This window comes from Panthera uncia, chromosome B4 (genome assembly GCF_023721935.1).
Source record: "Panthera uncia isolate 11264 chromosome B4, Puncia_PCG_1.0, whole genome shotgun sequence".
Lineage (NCBI taxonomy): Eukaryota > Metazoa > Chordata > Mammalia > Carnivora > Felidae > Panthera > Panthera uncia.
Window position 1 is genome coordinate 112,953,106 of NC_064809.1, and position 23,284 is coordinate 112,976,389.

Here is a 23,284-nt window from a genome sequence, read left to right on the forward strand (position 1 = left end):
TGTCACTCCTCTTAGATAGAAACAATGAGAGTGTTAAGGCTCAGAGAAGCTAGAGGACTTACCCACGCACTCACAGCTGAGTACAAGATCTGACCCAGATGGTCTGATCCTGGGCTCAGGGCCCTCAGCCCTCCTGTGTTTCCTTCTTGAATTCTCTGTCAACACTTACTGAGTGTTGCACCTGGTGGCTGAATAGTGTTTCAAAGGTGATGCTTTGGTCTGCCAAACGTCCTGTGAATCTTCTGAAAACAAGGACTATGTCTAAGGTCTCTCCTACACCCCAGCCCCTAACACCAAGTAGGGGATAGGGAAGACTCTGGTTAAATGGGTTTGTGAGGGGAGAGATGGCCCTTCCATGGGGGCTCTTTCCTGATGGGGAACAAAGGCCCAGTGTGTGCTGAGCCCAGGGTGGGGTGAATAGGTAGGGCCCACTCTGAGAGCCCCCCGACTATACTTAGACTTCGGGAAATTGCTGTTGGAGCAGTAAGCGTTAGCAACATAAAAAATCAATTTGTGTCCGAATTGATGCTCAGAATTCCCTGTGGCCTCTATAAAATACCATTTTACTTTTTTTCCACCCATCTAGCTGTGGAGGCAGTGGCAGATTTACATTATTTTACATCCAGTTAAGGTTGTTTTTTGGATTTTTTTTTTTTTTGCCTCCTCTTGGTTATGTTTTTAAGTAGAACATTTATTGCTTTACCTGTAAAGAGGTGTTTTTGTTAAAGACAATATTGCCCTTTAGGTAGTCACAGAGTGTTATTTCACAAATACCTATAAAACTATTAAACAAGCTGGGATCGCTGGAGCTCTGATTAAAAGGTGCTTTCTAGTTGTCTTTATCTTCGGAAGCCCTGTGAAATAGCTTAACCACCCTTCTTCCCACTGTGAGCAGACCAGCTCGCAGAGAAATAAGGGAAGACACCGGCAGGTCTGCTTAGACTGCAAGGGCAAGGTCGGGATTTACGCCTCCTGAACCCTCATTTGTGTTGGGGATCTAGCTTCGGGCTTTGCTTACTAGCTTGCAATTTTTGCTTAGGACCTAAGACAGGGTTTCTGGAGGCCCATAGTTCCCACGTGGTGGGTGGGACCAGAAGGCAGGAGAGAGGGCCCAGGTGCGGGGGAGGGGAGGAGGGACCCTGGAGCTGAGTAGTTCCTGATGCCCACTCCTGGCTCTGCCACTTACGAGCTGTGTCCCCAGAGCAAGTTATTTGACCTCTCTGTGCCTCCATTTCCTCGCTCAAAAACGGGGATCATAACACAGCCCCGTAACCAGGATGTTGGGAAGGTTAAAAGACGCGTATACATGGCAGGGTGTCCGTAAACCGTGCTGAGAAAGGGAGGTGAGGGAGAGGACTCTGGCACCAGGGTGGCCACCCCGGTGGCTTCTAGATTTTCCGCCCCGCACATGCCCTCTACAGCCTTCTCTCTCGGCCAGCATTTCCAGGCAATCTGCCTCCCTTCCTGCCCCCTGGAGCTCCTCGCCCCAGAGGTGCCCTCCGTTCCAGGAAGAAGGAAGCTGCCAGGCGCGTACTCGGGTTCAGACAGCACTGCCTTGGTGTTGATCACTTAGTTGGGACTGGAGCGAAGTTTGCCCCGGTGTCACTGCGCACGGGAGTGTGGGGCAAGGTGTAAAGGCCCTGAGTAGAAGACCTGCCTCTGAGACCACCCCACGGTTGGCAGAGCCCCTTTCCCACGGCCACGGGGCTTCCGCCCTTGTCCCTCCGGAGCGCCCACCAGCCAGACCCTGGTCTCCGTGCCCCGCGGGTAATTCGGTTCGTCAGCACAGGAGCTCCAGGGCAGTTGCCACTGCGACTCCCACTCTGCAGGGGAGCAAACTGAGGCACAAGAGGCGGCCCCTGGAGTGGGTGCTCGGCCACACTCCGCTTGCAGGCAGCGCGCTCTTTCCGCTGCTGGATACGGAGCGGGTACGGAATCAGAGCCCTGGCCGCCGGGTCTCCGAGTCTGCGCATGAAGAAGGCTTACTCACAGTGGCTATAATAAGACTTCGGATGAGTTGCATGAAATAATAACTTTCCACTTTTACCATCATCATCGTCCTCATCCTCAAACCCTTCCCAGGGGCCCAGCCCTGTGCGGAGACTTTGATGTGCACCATCCCATGTAATTAACAATGCCGGTACTGTTGTTATACCCATTTCCCCCCCATTTTATTACCTTTTAACGTTCTTTTAATTTATTGCTTTTAATTTTTTTTAACGTTTGTTTCTGAGAGAGAGTGCGAGCGGGAGAGGGGCAGAGAGAGGGAGACACGGAATCCAAAGCAGGCTCCAGGCTCTAGGCTCTGAGCTGCCAGCACAGAGCCTGACGCCGGGCTCGAACTCCCGAAGTGAGTTCATACCCTGAGTGGAAGTAGGAAGCCTAACCGACTGAGCCACCTAGGTAACCTTACTGTACCCATTTTAAAGTTGAGTGAACCCTAAGGATCCCCATTCTCTCCTTACTTGTGTTTTTATTTAAAAAAAAAAAAAAACAAAAACAAAAAAAACTTCCATTAATCATTTTACATTCCCTCATTACAGCCAGGTTCAAAAACATTAAGTAACTGAGCATTTCACACCATACCCTTGATTCTGAGATTACCAAGGTACCTCAGAATCTAAACTGTATGTGATGCTAATGACAAGATGCTCTTCCCTGAATCTGTTCCCCCAAGGAGCTGTAGTAGGTAAACGTTGTTGTGTTAGATGTGTTTGTTTGTTCTCAAAGTAAACCCGAAATTGCTTTTAAATTTGTTTTGAAATACTCCCTCGTTCTGTGTTTTCACACACTCACAAAGCCCTTCCCTTCCCCCATCAGTCTGATTCTGAGGCTTTGCTGCATTAGGAGAATGTGAACTGGCAAAACGGTAAATGCTGGCACTGAAACATAAGCAATGAATGCAAGCGTACTAATACAGGGTAGGGATCTCAGGGTTTTAATGAGGGCTTGGAAAACTGAAGATCTTGAAAGTGGATGGGGAGATAAATGTTACTGCAATTAATGCTGCATATTAAAAAGTAACCTCTTCAGCATAATCAATACGGGGACCTCCCTGACCTTCCCTGTCACCTGGAACTTCACTTCTGGGACTCTGTGGTCCTGTTAATAAAAAAGACAATCGGGGCGCCTGGGTGGCTCAGTTGGCTGAGCATCCGACTTCGGCTCAGGTCATGATCTCACGGTTCGTGGGTTCGAGCCCCACATCAGGCTCTGTGCTGACCGCTTGCTCAGAGCCTGGAGCCGGCTTCAGATTCTGTGTCTCCTTCTCTCTCTGCCCCTCCCCCGCTCACACTTTGTCTCACTGTTTCTCAAAACTACATAAATGTAAAAAAAAAAAAAAAAAAGATAATCACCAGTCTGCCCTCATGTACTGTGGAACCTTTCCAGTTTTGGGGGGTTTTTTGTTTGTTTGTTTTGTTTTTGAAGATGAAATTAGAAATCACCACTTCTAGAACATTTACGTGTGTAATGTATTTTACTCTCGGATATATTTAGTCAATGCTTGCTCTGTAATGAGAGTTTTAACTTTTCTGTTTTCCTTTCCATTATCCCTGAAAAGAATGGATTATGGAAAAAAGATTAAAGTAGTATAATGGGACACAGTGTTTGCTAATGTGCTGTCCGAGGTATTAGTGGGACTCACCAAGGTTTGTGTCTTTTATGAAAGCCTTTCAGATTGCAGTTATCTAATAGACTTGGAAACCTGTTTGTATTCTTGCAGGCATTAAACGTCGTCTTTGAAAAGATCCCAGAAAATGAGAGTGCAGATGTCTGTCGGAATATTTCAGTCAATGTTCTTGATTGTGATACCATAGGCCAAGCCAAAGAAAAGATTTTCCAGGCATTCCTAAGCAAAAATGGCTCTCCTTATGGACTTCAGCTGAATGAAATTGGTCTTGGTAAGGCAAGGAGGGAGCTGTTCTGTCCCAATCCCTGATGAATGTCTCTTCCGCCGGCTCTCTCCCTCCGTCTCTCCCTTTCCCCCCTGCCCACAGCATGCGTGCTTCTGTTTGTTGAAACTTACATGGCCTGGGGCTGTTCCCAGAGGGCATGTCTGGGAGCCAAGAGACTGTACTGCTTTCCCAAGAGCATGTACATGATTTTTTCCTAGGCAGCGTTATCCTTCAAAGATGCTGGGGTTTTTGTTTTTGGGTTTTTTTTTTTTACAAAAATATTATGTTTGTAAATCAGATTCATGAGATTGGTAACCCTGAGACTGAATGGATTCACCTTGTGTCAAGAAGTACAAAAAGGTGTAAACCCCGCGCCCTGTGTGTGTGTTGCATTTCACATTGGCATTTGATTTGTTTGTTGTGTGTCATTAGCGGGTGGCTCAGACTCTGGGTGTTAACTGTAGCACACTGGAAAGGTCATCTTCGTCTCTGCTAATCGCGTCCTGCATTAAGTATATTCTCCATCCTCCCCAATGCGAAGCAGCATCTGCTATGAATTCATTTTCGGGCTCTACTGGTCTACTGCAAAGGAGAGCATATGCATGAGCGCTCTAACAGGGCTCCGCTCCACTCAAATGTTCATCAACATTTTAAAGTTGAGCTCCCCGCAGCCCTCCCAAGAGACTGTCGTGGGATTTTATAGCAGATAATGGGACAGGCAAGAAGAGTAAAATCACAGCAGTGACAGACAGCGTAACAAGGTTTATCTCCCCTCAATGTACAGTCGTAGCCTCCACGAAGCAGGCAATTAAAATCATCCCACCTGGCTCTCCAAGCCAAACCTCCTGCTAAAAGGCCATTTAGAAAAGCCTGGAGGCAGGGCCTGGCAAGTTGGAGTGAAACAACGCAAGCGTGCAACTACAGGACTTGGTGTCAAGGGACTAAGGCACCTCTCTTTTGCCTCTTTTCTGTGTCCTTCTGTTGGGTGGACTGTTGGGCACTTGCAGACCATTTTAGCTCATTTGGTTAGAGGCCGGGCCAAAGAGGCAGCCCCAGACGGGAAACCATCACCTGACCTGGACTGTCAACTTCCTTCCCTACCTTTGCAAAAGTGTGGCTCTGGCTGCCAAGAGCTGGGCACATGGAGCCAACAAGCGTGGGGAAAACAGTCCAGTGGCCTTAGTCCTGCCAGTGCCGGGTCAGCAGTAGCAACCTCTTGCCGTTCTTGTGTTTGAGCCCATCGGTTCTTCCTGATGTAGGAAAGTAGGGAGCAGAACAAGTCTGTTAGAAGCTTCTGATGGGAAATGGGAACACTGCATTCCAGCCATGTCAGGCTTCTGCATGTGTGATGATCTTGCAAACTACCTCCAAGGCTGGCCCCAGAAAACGAGGGCAAAAGCCTTAGAACCAGCCATAAATTGTATAGAAATCCAATACCGGAAGCAGCTGTGGTTAAGACCGCTTCTAGCAGAGGCTCACAAACTCAGATGCCCACAGGGGCAGGAACTACCATAAATAGGGGTGTTGGCCCATCTAGGACACTGGGAAATGGCAGGACCCAACTTAACTGGGGGGAAAGACATGCCATCTAAAGGATCGGTGCCACTCAGCTTCAGCCAGTGACTGCATGCGGGCCTGAGTGGTCAGTATTATCCGATGATTCCGTTTTTTGTTTCCTTGTTTTTAAAGAGGAAATCAGTCCGAATTTTTATGTGCAATCTCCTGCCTTGAATGCTGGTGCCTTGGTGCTGAATTGACTTTGAATGTTGGTGCTGAATAAGTAAAACGTTGTGTACGTTGACACACAAAAATACACATCTGTGGGCCACATTCTAGCTCCAGGGCACAAGTTGGCAATCTCCATAAAACAGCTTGAATGGTGTGGCTTGAGATATTAGCCCACCAATGCACCCCCGCCCAGGGACCTACAGAAGATAATTCACAGCGCACCTGCTTGGGAACTTAAAAATTTGTTTTGGGAATTTTTTGAAGAGCTTAGTCCCTGTAAGGATGCATTATTTTGTTTCCATTGGCTTTACTTCCAGGCTTAGCCTCGGAGTACAAGCTTCAGGGAAAGGTAGTCTTTTTTTCTTTTTTCAAGTTTATTTATTTACTTAGAGAGTGAATGAGCTAGGAAGAGGCAGGGGTGTAGAGAATCCCAAGCAGGCTCCACATTGCAAGCACAGAGCCCGATGCAAGGCTTGAACTCATGAACCGTGAGCCGAGATCTTGAGTCAGATGCTTAACCAATTAAGCCACCCAGGCATCCCCAGGGAAATGTAGTCCTAAAAGTCAGAGCCCTAAACACAAAACAGAAACAAAACTCAGGCTACCAGTCTGGCTCATATATCTCCAAACTTTCAGACACACATTAAACACTTTAAGATTTATTTATTTATAAATAATAATTGCTACCATTACAGAATAGCATTTAAACTTTCTCACTTCAATTTCAAAGGAGAACAAAATGCACTCTTTTTTTTTCTTTTCAGAGCTGCAAGTGGGCACACGACAAAAAGAACTTCTGGATATTGACAGTTCATCTGTGATTCTCGAAGATGGAATAACCAAGCTAAATACCATTGGCCACTATGAGGTAAGAGCAAGGCTTAGCCCCCAACATCTCCTTCCCCAGGCCCAATCCTGTCTTGATAGATCATCTCCAGGTAGTACCCCGGCAATTGTTTAAAAAAAAAATTATGGGGCCCCCCCCCATTTTCTGGCATTTTGCAGATGGCTTGTTTGCAGGTCAGCAGTTTTCTTTATTTGTTCGTTTGGAGGAGCCTGGGCGTAACTGTGTCTCGTGGTCAACAGTTCCCCCCCCCCCCACCCCCGCCGGGTCACCCCCTTCCCACCCCCTCCCCAAGGCCTTCGATTTTCATGTGACTGATCAGTCTCCATCCGGCAGTTTGGGTGGGAAACTTCACCTCACAGGTCTCCATGGTGTTCACAGAGCCACATAACCTTTGTGTGGGGTCCTTTTTTTCTGAAGAAGTCCTACATTTCCTGTTCCTTTGCAATATTCAGTAATACATCCTTTTTTTATGTTTATTTTTGAGAGCCAGACAGAGAAAGCGAGAGCAGGGGAAGGGCAGAGAGAGAGGGAGACACAGAATCTGAAGCAGGCTCCAGGCTCTGAGCTGTCAGCATAGAGCCCAAAGCGGGGCTCGAACCCACAAACCCATGAGATCATGACCCGAGTCAAAGTCAGATGCTTGACCGACTCAGCCACCGAGGTGTCCCCAGTAATAGCTCCTTTGGCCCCTGACCCACATGCTGGGTGAGTGCCAAGGTGGGTGTGGGGTGCACATGACCTCTCAGAGATCTGTGTGCCAGAGAAGCCTGCATGGCACGAGAGAGAGAGAGACAGAGACAGAGACAGGAGGCAGGGAAGGTTCTGGAACACACTGAGATGAATACTGGGAGTCATTCAGCAACATTATCCAAATCTTTGGTGAATATCTGCTATGTGCCGGGTTGCACACAAGAGGAACAAAGACCAAGTTCCTGACTTCAAGGAGCCTACCACCCCCGGGAGGGGATGAAGAAGGGGGAAGACAAGTATGAGGCAACACCTATGGTGTAAGAGTGCTGCAGCTCAGAGCATCAGAGAAAGCTTCCTGGAGAAAGCTGACTAAGCAGAGACCTAAAGAATGAGTACTTTCCCGGTCTGGGATGGGGCACCAGCACACCCCACAGGGAAGGGAGAAGACACATGTTCTTCCACACAAAGACTTGCAGCTGCCTAAAACTTGAGATGGGGGGTGGGGGTTGGCAGTGAGAGCCAATAATAGCCGATGTGATGGAGGCCTCACTCTGTGCCAGGTGCTGCCCTCAGCATTGCCCCTTACTCTGGCTTAGTCCATCCCATGTATAGCAGTCCTATGAGGTAGGTGCTGTTACTAACCCTTTTTATAGATGGTACACTCAGGGACGTTTACCAGCAGCTAGTCAGTGGCAGAGCCAAGATTTGGACTCAGATAGTTGGGTTCTAGGGTCTGTGGCTTAACCAGTACCTGCCAAAGCCTGACTGAGAGGAAGGCAGAGAAATGGGGAGGGAGGCAAGGAGGGGAGATACGGATTGTACAGCCCTATCAGCTTCTTCAGGAATTGGACTTTTGTCCCAACAATAATCCCAAGAAGCCACGGGAGGATCTTAAGCAGGGGAGACTTGTGTCTCAGACATGCCTGTGGCTGTGTCTGAAGCATGCTTATAAGAGGTACAAAGCTGGAACTAGGGAGACCCTTAGAAGCTGTCACTGGAAGAATTTCAGGTGAGGAATGATGTTGGTCAGAAATGACATGGTGGCTCTTGAGATGGAGACAAGCGGAGGGACTCAGAGATGGGCAGGAGATAGGCACCATAAACCATGCAGGTGGGAGGGTCCCTGGGTAGAGGAGCAGCCAAGATGGCGGGCGGATGCATTGATGCAGTAGGTCTTCCAGAGACAGAGGAGACAGCAGGAGCAGCTTCCCAGGCCACTCGGAGAGTAGGCGCCTCCTGTCTTTCATGCCTGCGAAGTCCCTGGGAAATAAATGTGTTTGCACCGAGAAGGCCTTTGGACCCTGCGGGCTCTCCCCTCTCCAGGGAGGAAGCAGAGATCATTCTTGAGCAGAGCTTTCTGGGCAGTGGCCAGAAACAGAGGACACCTCTTCCTTGGGCTCTTTGGCTAAGTGGTTCTTAGAACTAGTTTGGAAATAGCTTCTTTGGGTGACACCTGGGTGGGCGCCACCGGAGCCTTTGCCGGAGAGCATCCAGTAGAGAGAGCCACGGGGTAGCGACTTGCTTTCGTGCTCACCCTCCCGCAGCTCAGACTTTCCAACCTTGAAGTCATCTTGCCAAGAGCTGTCGGTCTCAGCTTTTGGAACTTGTAAAAATCCCCAGGGGGCTTTCTGAGCGTATGTATGCCTGTGAGCCACACTCAGAGAAGCCGTGCTCCAGAGGGAATTTAATGGATAGGAGGTTAGAGTTAGGGGTGCTGCCTGGCAAGTGTAAGAACTTAGGGGCTTATCAGGGCATCAGTTTGAAGTTCAGGCTTGCAGCCTGGCAGTCACCTTCCCTCTGTGTTGTCTGGGTAGCGAGTTTGTCTCAGCGGGTTTAGAAGGAACACCACCACAGACGCCCTCCTTTGGCGAGCTAATGTGCTTGTCTTGCTCAGCTGTGCCAGGAGGGCTGGGCCACCCTGATCAGGCTTTTTGGAGTCCCCTGGCGACTGTGTGGCATGAGGTGGACCACAAAGGAAGGGGGTGTGGCCACTCACTGCCCTTCAGAGGGAAAGGCAGGACAAGCCACTCCAGCAGGGAAAAGGAAGAACCACCATAGCTGTCTGCAAGGCCAGGGGGAGGGCCGTCAGGAAAGATAGAACATCAGTCTTCACTGGAGACATCGGCCGTGCTAGACACCTATCTGCTTAAGGATGATAATGAAATTAATCCGGCCTGTAGTCACTTCCCGTCCAAATGATTTATTGGCTTCATACCCTAGCATTGCCACATGGTGGTAATAAATGACAAGACTAGGACACAAGGGCTTAAAGGATTCTCCTGATGTTTAAAAAGCTAAGCCGTAAGGCAAATAAACTCAGAGAGCTTGAAGGAAACTGGGGAGGTCATCGGCCCTGTGCTCTCCATGCCTGGACCATCTCAAATGCCCTGTTTTTCAAAGACAGCTCAGAAAAAAAGTATCCACCACTACCCTCGGCCACCGAACTCTATCCCCAGTTTAGTAGTTCCCCTGCAGATTCAAAATTGGGAGTAATTTGACAGGGGTAGGCTGAAGCTCACTTTTGTGCTTCCGTTAAAAATTTTCTCCTGGAGCTTACGTTTCCCTCCAAAGAGACAAGATGCTAATTACCACTCTTATTTACTAAAGCACCCTAGTTTGAGTCACTGCAAGTACTTGAAAGCAAAAAACTGTATTTCATTTAAAAATAGGGTCTAACTCGGAATTTTAAGTGATTCAGACTCATCTCCCTCCAATTAGCCCAAATTACTTAGGTTTTAAAGTTAATCTTTAGTGACGGCCAGTTCCTCCTACTATCTAAACAAAGTCCCGTTGCTGGAGTGGAAACCTGGTTCTTCTCTCCTGTTCTGTCCTTAGGGCAAACAGAGTGTAGCTGATTTCCTCTGAATGATTTACTGTCCAAATATTTGAAGAACAGGTTTCTAGAGGGGATCTGAAGGCACAGCAAAAATATAGCATCTCATGGACCAGATGCAGCCTCCACAGCCCCAAATTGCTGGCAATGCTCTGTCATCTATAGGATGGCATCCTTGCCAACCCTGGGCGTCGCCAAGATTGCTTTGCATAGTGATGACAGCACTGTTCATGTGCATAAGCACAATTCAGGTTCACAACCCTATGATGAAGGTGCTTTTATTACCCTCGTTTTCCATCAGATGAGTGCAGAGGAGGGTAGATTTCTGCTACAGTCTCCTTCCGTCCCGTGCAAACAAGGGGTAAAACCAGCATCTTTACAAACACATTAAGCCAGAGGCATCTTTATCCCCTATAATTAAATCCTCCCCAAGTACTTCCTTAACTGGCCATCGCTGAGTGTGCCTTTCCTATTAAGGAAACTGCACTGTGTTTTGGAGCTGATAAGATCAGTTGTGTGTATGTATGGAGAGGTGTCTCTGGGTCCAGGCTTTCTTCCCCTCCCCTGCACCTCCATGTGACCTTTTGCTGGACGGTGTTATCACACTTACACCCCGCAAGAGGGTGGCATCGCATATACAGAACAGGTGTTGTGTCCAGCAGGAAAGGCCCTCTAGAGACTTCGCCTCACATTCTGAACCATGAGGTTCTGAGGGGCAGAAAAGATGTTTAAACCACTGTGATGTTGAAGAACGCTCTCGTAACAGGTGCATGCTAATGCCGCAGTGGTCGTCGCCACCGCTAAAGTTGTCATTCAAATGACATGTAGAGCTCACAGGGATGTTCCAAAGTGTCTGCTAGGTAAAGTCAGCGGTCCGTCCAATCAGGTGTGTCATCCGTGACACTAAAATAAAGGGATTTGACTATCTCTAAAGGTCTCTTGCAGCACGAATGACTTTAGACATTTATTTATTCATTAAACAAGCACAGAGTGCTTCTTGTATACTGGGCACTGTTCCAGGGGCTCTTACAAATAGCAGCTCCTTTAGTCCTCTGTACAGCCCAGTGAGGTAGATGGATACTATCATTATTCCCATTCTAGGGCACAGGGAGAGGTTCCGCGTAGCTCTTCTCAATGATGCCCCAAGGCCGGAAGCAGATGAAACAGCAATGGCGCTGGAGACATGGCTCTTCTCAGGGCCGGAGAGATAGGCTTGGCTCCAGCTGGGCTTGTAGCCCATGCCTCCAGCCTCTAAGGCAGCCTCGGCTAGGAAGCTGGGCCAAATGATGAAAAATCCTGGTAGTTACTTTCTCTGATGTCATATCCAAAAAGGTAACTTCTCTTAAAATCTTCTGATGAATCTCATGTCTGTGAGTTTATCAAAATCCTTATTTTTAATTCTACTTCAACATAATTTAAGGCCAGTGTTCCTTGAAGATGACAACAATTGCCTTCTTCAGATAGGAGGCCTCTTGCAGGCATCCAAGAGCTCACCACCCCAGCCCAACAAAAGCAGGGGAGTGCTTAAGGTTCCCAATTTCAGGCACACTTTTAGAGAGCAAACTGGCTCCTAGAGGACGAGGTCTGGTTCTGACAGTCCTCAGAGAGACTTTGCTACTGGCCCAGGCTGAATTCCAAGTACCCAAGGAAGATGCAAGAGCCCTACTGGCATCCTTTAGAGCTCTGTCCTGGGTGTCAAGAACCACATGTATGATCTGATATGTGTGTTGGGAGTGTTCTGATGGGGCCCCTTCCAAACACTCCAATGAACACTGAACCTCCTTTGCTAATGGACTGAGCAAGGTTATCCCTCTGGCCCTGAGAAACAGGATTCCTTTATTATCTGCCTCCAGCCTTGGGGTGTCAGTGGGAAGAGCTAAGGGGGTAGGTGGGGAAAGCAAAATTGATGCGTGGTTGTGGGGACAACGCTGGTTGAATAGAGTTCTGCTTTCACATAATACCATTTTAGGAATGAGGGATACCAGTAAGGGTTTCCATGTGGTGATGTGTATTGCTTACTGTGTTTTCAGTTTTTTTTTTTTTTAAGAAAAAAAGTATCACAATATTTCATAATTTTCCATACAATTCTTAGGCTGAAATTCCAGCTTTCCTCTTAGACTAAGCAATATGAAATTACCAACATTTGACCATTTTTACCCATAAAAAATGGCAGTTTTGTCAGACTAAATATAAATTCAATCTTATATATCTAGAAAATCTATCCTTACGGAATTTTCTTCAACTCATGCCACAAGGATAGGGTTTTGCCACAGAGAAGGCCTACCTTGGCTTGCACGTGATTTGGAGGATGTGTACCTCCTGCTGATTTCAGGAGTGATTTTAAATTGTCGACCTGAGTCCGTTTAGCCTTGTGCGGTCACAATTCCTAATTCTGATAATGGAGGAGTCTACGGTTTTCTCTACCTTGTTCCAACATGGGCCAGTCATCATCGAAGGGGTATCGCCTTCTTGTCTCATTGAATCCCGGAGCACTGTGAGACTGGGAGGAATTTAATTTGAAATTGCCGTGCGCTACCAGTTCTGCTCTGGGCTGGAGAAACATTCCCGCCGCAGATCCATCTAGTGACATTAATCTTTCTTTGATTTAATTTGGTTTTCATTCCTAAAGTAGGGGCCCAGAGGCCACTCCCTGCCTCACAGGAGTACAGGAGGATTAATGAGTCAGTCTCAGGAAAGCATTTGGAGCTCCTCAGATGGAACAAACAGTATCATATTTTTAACACTTTAGATTCTGTGGCACTTTTCAAAACGGCATTTCTGTCCTTAACTCAGCAGCCGCTGACTTGTGCAAAATAGAAAATGGAAACCTTATCCCCCCACCAAACATCTGTAAGTGAACTAGTTTCTGTCTTACGATGGTGTTAAAGTGTCACGTGGGGGGAAATGTTCCAGCCCCAGAGCAGCTGTGAAAGTTAGAAATACACTCACACACACATGCTCAGACACACACACACACACACACACAACTCAACCACTAATAAAATGCTTTTACACTTGCTCTCGGGAGATAATTTCAGAATAAAATTTCCGTGGTACAAGCTGCGTGTGCGCTATCTTAATGCCTGAGCACAGTGCCAGCAGTGAGTCCTTGCCAGCTCTTGAAAAGACATTTGAACCTCTGGCAGGGCTGCTTATCGGAAAGCCCATCCGTGGTGTTTGTGATTATAGGGTAAGGGTGCTCACATTTAGCAAAACAAAGCGTCTGACGGTAGTGGAGTATTGGCTCAACACTCAACAGGATCCATTTGGGATTCATTCTTTGACAATTACCCAGAATGAATCACCAGCTTCCTTTTATAAAAAGATATTTATTGGCTTAGAAACAGAGCATATCCAGCTCTTCATGGGGAGGAATTTTAGAACTACGTTCAAACATTCTCATAAACTTGGTGTCTGAGTGTTGCTAAGAGGGTGCCTGCACAGAGTGTTTACTTTAATTGCATCAAATGTGGAGGAGAATGGAAAAAGCAGCCAGAAAACAATGAATGGCTCAAGGGGAAAGAGGAGGAGGTTTGGTAATAACAGCAGAGTCGAAGAATTCAATAAGAGTCCAAGCTGGAGACACTTTTCAGAGACCTGATGGCCCAGCCAGCCTCTGCTCAGCATTCCCCCTCCCTGCAAGATGTGAACACCAGCAGTTGGAGGCCTCTGGTCTAAACTTAGCAGCTGGCTAGACACAGCTGGCTGGACGGCTGTGCTCAGGGCCTCTGCAGGGCTGGCTCTCGCCCGCCCCGTGTTCCCTCCTCTGTGGGTGCAACCTGAAGGAGATTAGCCCTTAATCCTTTGGCGCTTGCTAAGCAGGTTTGTACACTCTGATAACCAATGCGCAGCAGGCCAGAAGAGAAATTCTAGGTTTCTACTTTTTTCCAAATGGAGGAAGGCTAGGTCCAAAGTAGTATTAGAATTCAGACCAGACTGAGGACTTCAGAGTGGAGGGAAAAAGCACTCAGCTGACCATGTTCCGAAAAGACAGGGTTAATCCTCCCTCCATAGTCCCAGAATGAAGGCGAGGATTTGTGTATCCTTGACTTGCCTCTCTTCAGGGTTCCTTTGTCTTACATTTCTGTGGACTAGCCTCTCAGAATAATTTACTCCTCACAAGAAGTGAGGCCTGCCCCCTGCTTCTTAGCATCTAGTCCCCTTGGACACTCAAGGGCGCTTCTTCCCCCAGTCGGTTGTGGGGGAGGGCCGTGCTGGAGGGCCATCCGGCCTTGGCTTTCATAGTCCCGAAAGGCCTCAGGTGAGAACTCCTGACTTTATATAGACAAGAGAGGGTATGCGTGGGCCTTGCAGTAGTGTGTCAGTGTGGTAAAGGCATTTATTTGTCAAATTGTGTACATTTAAAATCTGTGGCAATTTTTTAGCAGCTCTATTGAGATATAATTTATATACCATAAAGGTCACCTTTTAAAATGTACAATGCAATGGGTTTTGGTGCATTTGCAGAGTTGTGTAGTCATCACCACAATCTAATTTTAGAACATTTTCATCACCTCCAAAAGAAACCTTGAATTCATTAGCAGTCACTCCTCATTCTTCTGACCCCTGCTTTAGGCAGCTAGTAATCTACTTTCTGTGTGCATAAATCTGTCTGTTCCGGACATTTTATCTAAATGGGATCATACAACATGTGGTCTTTTGTGGCTGGCTTTCACCTAGTATAATGTTTTTGAGGTTCATGTTGTAGCATGTCAATACTTCTGTCTTTAGTGTATGGCAGTTTTTTGTAATATATTCACACAATAATACAAAGTCATTTTAAAAGGACTGAATTGCTTGTAGCTGCAACAGTGTGGATACACATCACAGACCTTAAGATGACCCCGGGAAGCCAGACCTATACACACACACGCACACGCACTCGTAATTGACCCTTGAACAATGCAGGTTTGAATGGTACAGGCCCACTTACATGCAGATATTTTCCAGTAAATACAGTACAGTGCTGTCAGTGTATCTTTTCTTACGATTTTAATACTTTTTTCTCTAGCCTTATAAGGATACAGTATGTAATACATACAACATACAAGATATGTATTAATTGACTTATTGGTAAGGCTTCCTGTCAACAGTAGGCAGTTAAGTTTTGGGGGAATCAAAGGTTTTATGTGGAGTTTCAACTGTGCAGGGGGCGGGTACCCCTAACCCCCATATTGTTCAAGGGTTAGCTGTACTATATAATTCCATTTATATGATGTTCAAGAACAGATGGAAGTCAGAATAGTGGTTATCTCTGGCTGAGGATGGGGTGGTTATTGACTGGGAGGGGATAACAGGGGTACTTCGTAGGACCTTGAAATACAATTTTTATCTTCATGTGAGTAGTGGTTACACAGGTGTATACTTAACATTTATTAAGCTGTATACTTAATATTAGTGAATGTGAAGTGCTTTCCTATAAGTTATACTTAATTGTAAAGTTTTTATTTAAAAGTATATGCAATTTTTATGATTTTGCAAGCTTTTTAAAAATACGATATTCCTGCAAAAAGAGAACAAATCATAAGTGTACTACTGGATGAATTATCAGAAAGTGAGCACACCCTGTAACTACGACTCAGGTCAAGAAAGAGAACATTATGGGTACCTCAGAAGCCCCCTCCAGGCCCCTCCCAATCACTAACCCCACTCTCTTGTCCAAACATCTAACATCATAGTTTGACTGTTTTTGTGTTTGTTTTAGCTTTACGTGATTGGAATCACATAGTATGTATTCCTCTGTGTTGGGCTTCTTTGCACATTACCACGGTGAGGTTTACCCATGCGGCGTGGAGCAGTAATTTGCTCATTTTTCACTGCTTTATATTCTGTTGTATGGACATACCCCAAATTATTTATTCATTGATGATGTTTGGTTGTTTCCAGTATGGGGCAATCGCATATAGTTTGCTATCAGGATATGCACTTATTTCTGTTGGATATATACCCGGATGTGAAATTGCTCTGTGATAAGGTAAACACCAGCTCTAGCGAACACAGCTTTGAACACCTGTTTCAGCATTTCTGAATACAGTAGGAACCTCAAAACCATAGTGGCCCAAGCCTCTTTTGACCTCTGAGACGCTGGGATACTTCCTAACACAGCCTTGTCTTCCCCTCTGCCCGGGGTTGCCCCCCTCCCATTAGCCCTATGGTGTGCTGGCCCCCCTCTTCCAGCCTCACTGCATCTCGCTGCCTTGTCTATGTCCTTCGCAGGACTGTGAGCTCCTTGAGGGCAGAGACAGTGTCTTCATCACCATTATAGCTCCAACTTCCAGCACATAGAAATTCTTGATAAATATTTAATAGATGAGAGAATGCAAGATCCAGCCAGCCATCTACTTCCTGGATGAAGTTGAGAAATGTATTAAATTTTGAAAACTCATATATTTTTTATCTTTGCTTTCAGATATCAAATGGATCCGCTATAAAAGTCTTTAAGAAGATAGCAAATTTTACTACAGGTAACCGATATAATGTTAACCTTTTGTTCTCACCCACTTTTATACAAAGTATTGTTTTTTGCCTCTTTCAGATGTATTGTCACAAAAGTGAGATTGAGTTGTTTCTATGTAATTCTCTGAAATTGGAGAAAAGCCATTTTGATCTGTTTCTATTCCTAAGAACGTGAGCTTTGCAAAAAAGAGGACAGGAACCAATAAATAGCAGTTGGCCAGACCGCCCAGCAGAAAGGAAGCTGCTGCCTCTTGACAGCCCTGAACTCAGGGTAGAATCTCAGCCTTCCTCGCTCTGTTCCAACTCCTCAGTAGGATGGGGGCTAAAAGAGAAGACCCCTCTGGCAAACTGAGAGGGAAGCCGGTAGATAATCACACAGCCCTGCAAGCACTGAACAAACAAGATAATCCACTTAGAAATCCAAATCTCCTTGCGATAGCAGCTGCAAAATTCCCAGAAAGCGGAGTGAGACAAACTAAATGGGGAGCTTTTATGGGAAAGTCAATGGGCTAGCCTCTAAACTCTCTACCCACCTCCCTGATGGTCTCAGGAAAGGAAGGCATTGTGACGGTGCCTTGAGAAATTCCCTAAATCCCAGTCTAGGTTTGTCTCCAGAGAAAGGATACCCCAGCTAAGACACTCTGTCCCCAGCCCTTGGAAAGTTTCTGGGCCTCACCAACAGCACTTTTCACACATATAACTGGGGGGGAGGCTTCCTGATTCCTAGATTCAATACTAGGAGCGGCCTCATAGGTCCCAATACCTGGTCAGTACAAACAGAGAATGCAGGGCCCCCAATTAAATAGAAAAGATAATTTGGTAGGTTGTAGGAAACCCCTCTGGGGAACCTCACAGTCCATCATTAGATCTGGCTATTTAGTGAGAGAAGCCATCTTGCAGAGGGTAGCTGCCATTCTGGCATAGGGAACTGGTGTCCTTGTGTTATAAAAAAGTAGAACTTTGTATTTTAAGCTTCAAAGATCGGGGATCTCACATTTGGATCTCTTCATGGGACTTCAAGGCAGTCAACGTCTCTGTTTCTTCCCTGTCCAGTTCAGCTGAGAGCCATTATTTTGATCACTCTCCTCCTAACCCTTCACCTTCTCCTGTCCCTGTCCCCTGTGTACTACCCTCTCTGTCACATCCCAGCCCTGGATGAACCCAATACTAGCCTTTCCTAAACCTATATCCAGGCAGCCACTGGAGGAAGGTACACAACAGCATAGTTTGGAGTCACTGTAATTTCATGGTGCCCAACATGACTGGGACCCTCAATGCAGCCTACACCCACTAAATTTCTCTAGGTAACTCACTCTGTGTTCTCCAGAATTCTGCCTTCTCTCCTCAAAGCTCTGACCTACATGGCTCTATCAGCAGCAGACTTGATCCTGTACATCACAGAGAAAACAGGAATCAGAACTCCATCAACATCTAGCACCAAGCCTACCACCCTACCTGCATCTGCCCATTTCTTCCTGTGCTCCTTCCCACCCCCACCAGCATTCCAGGATTTCCTTCCTCTTATCCAAGGCCAGTCTCTCACCTGTGTCTTCAATCCCATCATTTCCAACCTTCCAAGCATTCTTACGCCACAGACAATCTTCTCTCACCTAAATTTTCTATACCTCCCCACTTACTACAGCTTTTGTTAGTGTTTCAAGGTATTCTATCTCCTTCATCTTCAAAACAAAAAACCTAGTCCCTTGATCCTTCTTTTCCATTTACCATTCCCTTTACTACCACATTTCTTTCAGGACTGTCCTCACCCTGTGTCACTGTCAAACTTGCTCTATAAACTCCCAACTCATTGCCCTTCTTTCAGATCCCAGGAGGGGTCACGTTCCTTCCACCTTAGGGTCTTTGCACCCATTCCCCTTCTTCCATTTGCCTGGCTAGTCATTCATTTAGGTTCAGCTCCAACACCCCTTCCCCTGAAAAACCTCCCAGAGTAGGGCCGGCCTTTGTCAGTTACTTTCTTAGCATATACTTCTTCAGGAGCCTTATCACAGTTGTAGTTAAATAATTGTATAATTAATAGTATGAAGTCTCTCATTGGCTAGGATGTAAATTCCACTGGGGTGGGGGGGGGGGTAACTAGGTCTGTGTTAAGATTGCCTTTTGCCTAGGAGCCCCTGGCACTCAGTAGCTGCCCCCAGGTACATTTGTTCATGAGTGGGGCTTGAACCTCTCCTACTCACCCAATGAAGGATCATTCAGCCTGTTTTAATACTTCCAGGAATAGGGAACCTGCTTCCTACTCCCTGGCCCATTCGGTCTTCATGTTGTTAAGATCTTAAGATGCAACAGGGTAAAAAAAAAAAATAGCTGTGAAGAGCTCAAGTAACCTCTTCTGTTTATAGCACAAATGGGGCATTTTATGAGAAGGCCAATTAGCCCGTGGTTGTTTTTTTAATAGACTGTTTTCTCCCCCTTTCTCTGGCATTCAGATGTGGAATACTCAGAAGACCACTGCCATTTGGTGAGTTCAGTCTTTCTTGTGCTTGCCGCTGAACTGGATGCCTTCTGTAGCATGAACGGTCTCCTTGGGTAACGCTTCTAGTCTGTCTTCCCTTTAGATTTTACCAGATTCGGAAGCATTCCAAGATGTGCAAGGAAAGAGACATCGAGGGAAGCACAAGTTCAAAGTAAAAGAAATGTATCTGACAAAGCTGCTGTCGACCAAGGTACACTTAACTGTTCTGGGAGTGCTTTTATGGCTACCTTGGGGGTGTATGATGTGTTTGACTTAATTTCCACTGAAGTGTGAAAATGTTACAAATCCCTTGTGCCTTCTAGCAAAGCAAAATGAAAGTTTAAATGGTAAACATTTCCTACCCTCCTCTTCTTTTTAGAAACTGCAAAGATAATGGCACTTTACAAATTTTGACTGTAGTATCTTCAATCAGGGATTTAATATTGTTCCCAGTCCTTTACCCACCATTTCACTATTGTTATTTTTTAGGTTCATGGTGTAATTATTCGTTTTTATTTGTTCTTATAGAGGAGCAATAAAACTCCCTTTGAATTGCAAATAAAATGAAGGGTGGGGTCAGTGATGGTAAACCTACTAAATCTTTTTTTATTTTTCCACTTTAAAGTTAAGAATTCTGTTCACATGTAAAAGTGTCAGATGTGAAAGCTGTTGGAATACCAAACCAGAAGCAAATTTTACTTTATCTGGCTTTGAGTGAGATTAACAGAAGTCTGTGGTGATCCTTTTTTTTCCCCCTGAAATGACTAGCAATATAAATGCTATTATCTACACCTGGCCCTGGTCTCCTGATGGGCATGCTTCTTCAGATTATAGCAGAGGGTATGCTTAGAGCTCAGTAAATTTGTTTAGTGGCTAAAGGACAGCCAGAGCCTCTTGATTTTCTCATCTGTCCCACAGAGATCTGCCTATTTGTCTTTTGTAAAACACTCAGATGCTTTGGAAAGTAGAGAATAAAAACCTCTGATGGAAATACATGCAACAGGAACAATTCTGGGAACTGAGCAACATTGAGTTTTTCTAGGCTGAACATAACTAATAAAAGCTAAACATCCATGGCTTCTTGATCTATGCACGCAGCCCTACAACTGACATTTCAACTGCTGGAGACTTCTACGATACCCTCATTGTTGACTAAACCTAAACCTGGGCATGGATTTTCAGGATGCTTGACCCACATGGAGTGTTGGCCTCATTTGATAATTTTACATATTTTCTCTTCAGGTTTTTTTTTTTTCTGTTTTGTACATCATTTTCTCTGAACTGGCATTTCATTTTCTATTGTAGTCAAAACTGCTACCCTATTTTTTAAATCTCCCACGTCTGATGCTCTCTTTCAGGTGGCAATTCATTCTGTGCTTGAAAAACTTTTTAGAAGCATTTGGAGTTTACCCAACAGCAGAGCCCCATTTGCTATAAAATACTTTTTTGACTTTTTGGATGCCCAGGCTGAAAACAAAAAAATCACAGATCCTGATGTCGTACATATTTGGAAAACAAACAGGTGGGAACAAACAGTATGTGATTACTGACTGTTTTCAAGAATCTGGGACAGAATCTTAACCAAAAGGAGGGCATGGATAGTTACAGAAGGATTCATTATCCCTAGATCAGAATCTTTTGGCTTGGTAAGCTATCATGTCAAAGCAGATTCTTCCTCTGTTACTATTTTTTAACGAGAACAAAACCCTTCCTATGCTGTGATCCTATTCTTTAGGATAACATAAACAAACCTTATTATCTTTAACGCATGAAAAAGACCTTGTAAGTAATGTTAACCTGACCGGCAAAAGATGAGAAATTAGTATTTTGTGGTTTTATTATATAATTTTCCATTACAGAATACTTAATCCCTTTGCAGTTACCAAACTGTCTGAATTCTGATTCTACATAGACATTTCTGCTTTTATTTGAGCGGGTGCAGTACTCAGATATCATGAGAATTAGCCAAAGGACTGTTTTGTTTTCTAACGTTTTACCTGGTTGCCTGGCAAGGCATCCAGGTTTGTTCTAAATTTCTCCTCAGTAAAGAAACAGCTCATTACCTCTATTTGAAATGTCCTGTGTATGAACTGAGTAAGACTCGGTGTTAAGACATGATAGAACTTTTCGGCACAATCGCAAGCCCTCCTGAACACCGAGGGCCCACAGACCATTTTAAGGAAGTATTACAAGCTGAAGTGCCAGAGCTCTAGGTCTCATCTTCTCCCATTGAATCCGGGTCTGTCCCAGCATCTACCCTGGCTCCCTCCCATCCTGTGCTCTAGCCTCTTAATCCCAGGTGCTGCTGCTGTAGGCTCCCCTTTCACTGTGAAGAGGGTGGCATCTGAGCAGGGGCAGTAGCCAGGACAGCAGAGCTGCGGAGAGGCCCAGCATCCTTATGATGGAGGTAATTTGCTAGGCCAGAGTTGAGATAATGGAAGGACTCTGAATGATTCCCAAGTTCATATTCAAGTATCTGAGTACCTACTATATGCCAAGCACTGTTAGGTGCTGGAGATGTAACAGTAAACTGAACAAAAATCCCTGTTCTCAGAGAGCTTGCATTCTAATGGGTGGAAGAGATGATAAATAGGTAAACTGTAGTATATTAGAAGGTTAGTACAGTGGACAAAGCAGAAAAGAAGGATAGAGAGTAACAGGACAGTGGTCAGAGAAGGCCTCAAGGAGATGATGACATTTGAGTCAGGTCTTGAAAGAGGTGAGGGCATACACCTTGAGACTGTCTGGCTAAAGGCAGTTTCTGGAAGATGGGCAGCAGAAGTCCTGAGGTGCAGCCTTGCCTGGGATGCATGAAGACCAGCCAAGAGGCCCACGGTGGGTTGGAATGAAAAAGGTGAAGAGTAACAGATGAGGGCCCAGGCCCAGATCACATAGGGGCTTTATCCCAAGGGGGATGGAGAGCACAGAGGGTTCTGAGCAGAGGAGAGACCTGATCTGACTCTGTGTTAAGATTGCTGATAGTTGTGGGACAATTACCTGTAGGGAGCTGGGGGCTAATAATGCTGGCGGCTTAGGCCAGGGTGTGGCACTTAGAGGGGGTGAGAAAAGGTCAGGCTCCAGACACGTGATGAAACGTTTTCATGGGCAACCGTCGCCTGCTATAATCTAGAACTATCGGGAGAAAATTCTCGTCAACGGCCACCTTTGAATTTCTCCCGTTCAGTAGCGCTCCCTTCAGTAGCGCTTGTCAGTTTAACCCTTTCTTGTTCTGAGTGGTGCTGCCATCTGTTGCTTGGTATATTTGGCAAAGCAGACTTGCATACTTCAATAACAAGGGCAAAAACGCCCGTATGCAAACTGTGATAAACAGAGCATCCGCCTCCTACGAAGGGCTATGCTTGAAAGGAGATTTCTCTCTCGGAACAGCCTTCCTCTTCGCTTCTGGGTAAACATCCTGAAGAACCCTCAGTTTGTCTTTGACATTAAGAAGACACCACACATAGACGGCTGTTTATCTGTGATTGCCCAGGCCTTCATGGACGCATTTTCTCTCACAGAGCAGCAACTCGGGAAGGTAAGGCCTGGTTTTAGTATCTTTACTTAACATGTCATCCTGTGAGTCTGAAGCATTCTTTCTTCTAAACAATTGGTCTGAACCACAGCAGCTAAAAACAAATAGTCCATGGTAGTCACTGAAGATCTGCTTCTCTTTAAAAGCTGTCCCATTTATTTTTAATCTAGTTTTTTTTTAATGAATACCAAAATAGACTATTATCCCCTTTCTACTGCAAAACTGTGCCTGTAAATACCTTTACCACAAATTATAAACTATAAACCCAAAGTAAAACTACAGAAATTTGCTTAGCTAAATTAATCCCATCTGAATACAGCTGATCCTTGAATAATGGAGGATTATGGGTGCCAACCCTCCATGTACTTGAAAATTACCTGTAACTTTTGGCTTCCCCAAGACTTAACTATTAATAGCCTACTGTGGACTGGAAGCCTTACTACTAATAGAAAGTCAAAGTAACATGTATTTTGTACATGTAATATGTGCTATATACTGTATTCTTAAATAAACTAGAGAAAAGAAAACATTCAGGAAATCGTAAGAGAAGACATATTTACAGTTCTGTACTATATTGAAAAAACTCCACGTAGAGTAAGAGCCAACCCACATAGTTCAACACCATGTTGTTCAAGGATCAGCTGTATACCTAAGAGTCTATTTGAATATAACAAATTGCTCATGGGTAAGAAAATCTTGCCTGAGATTTCTACCACCACCAGTTTGTCAATTCATAATCAAAACATCAATATTGTTTTTCCTACGGTTTTCTTTGCTGAGCAAAAGCCTCAGGAAAGCAAAGAAAGATAAAAATACAGAGCAAACTCTG

General features: G+C 45.4%; 1 protein-coding gene across 5 annotated transcripts in view; it reads left to right on the plus strand.

The window, feature by feature from the left end:
• Window positions 1-23,284, plus strand: part of PLXNC1 (plexin C1) — a 149,919-nt gene that overhangs the window by 119,672 nt on the left and 6,963 nt on the right. For all 5 annotated transcript variants that reach the window (XM_049627463.1, XM_049627464.1, XM_049627465.1 and 2 more), the window contains 7 exons: window positions 3,725-3,902; window positions 6,389-6,492; window positions 16,404-16,458; window positions 18,898-18,929; window positions 19,027-19,134; window positions 20,282-20,445; window positions 22,311-22,458. In XM_049627463.1, coding sequence (XP_049483420.1) covers window positions 3,725-3,902; window positions 6,389-6,492; window positions 16,404-16,458; window positions 18,898-18,929; window positions 19,027-19,134; window positions 20,282-20,445; window positions 22,311-22,458 — 789 coding nt within the window. The remainder of the gene's footprint in view (window positions 1-3,724; window positions 3,903-6,388; window positions 6,493-16,403; window positions 16,459-18,897; window positions 18,930-19,026; window positions 19,135-20,281; window positions 20,446-22,310; window positions 22,459-23,284) is intronic.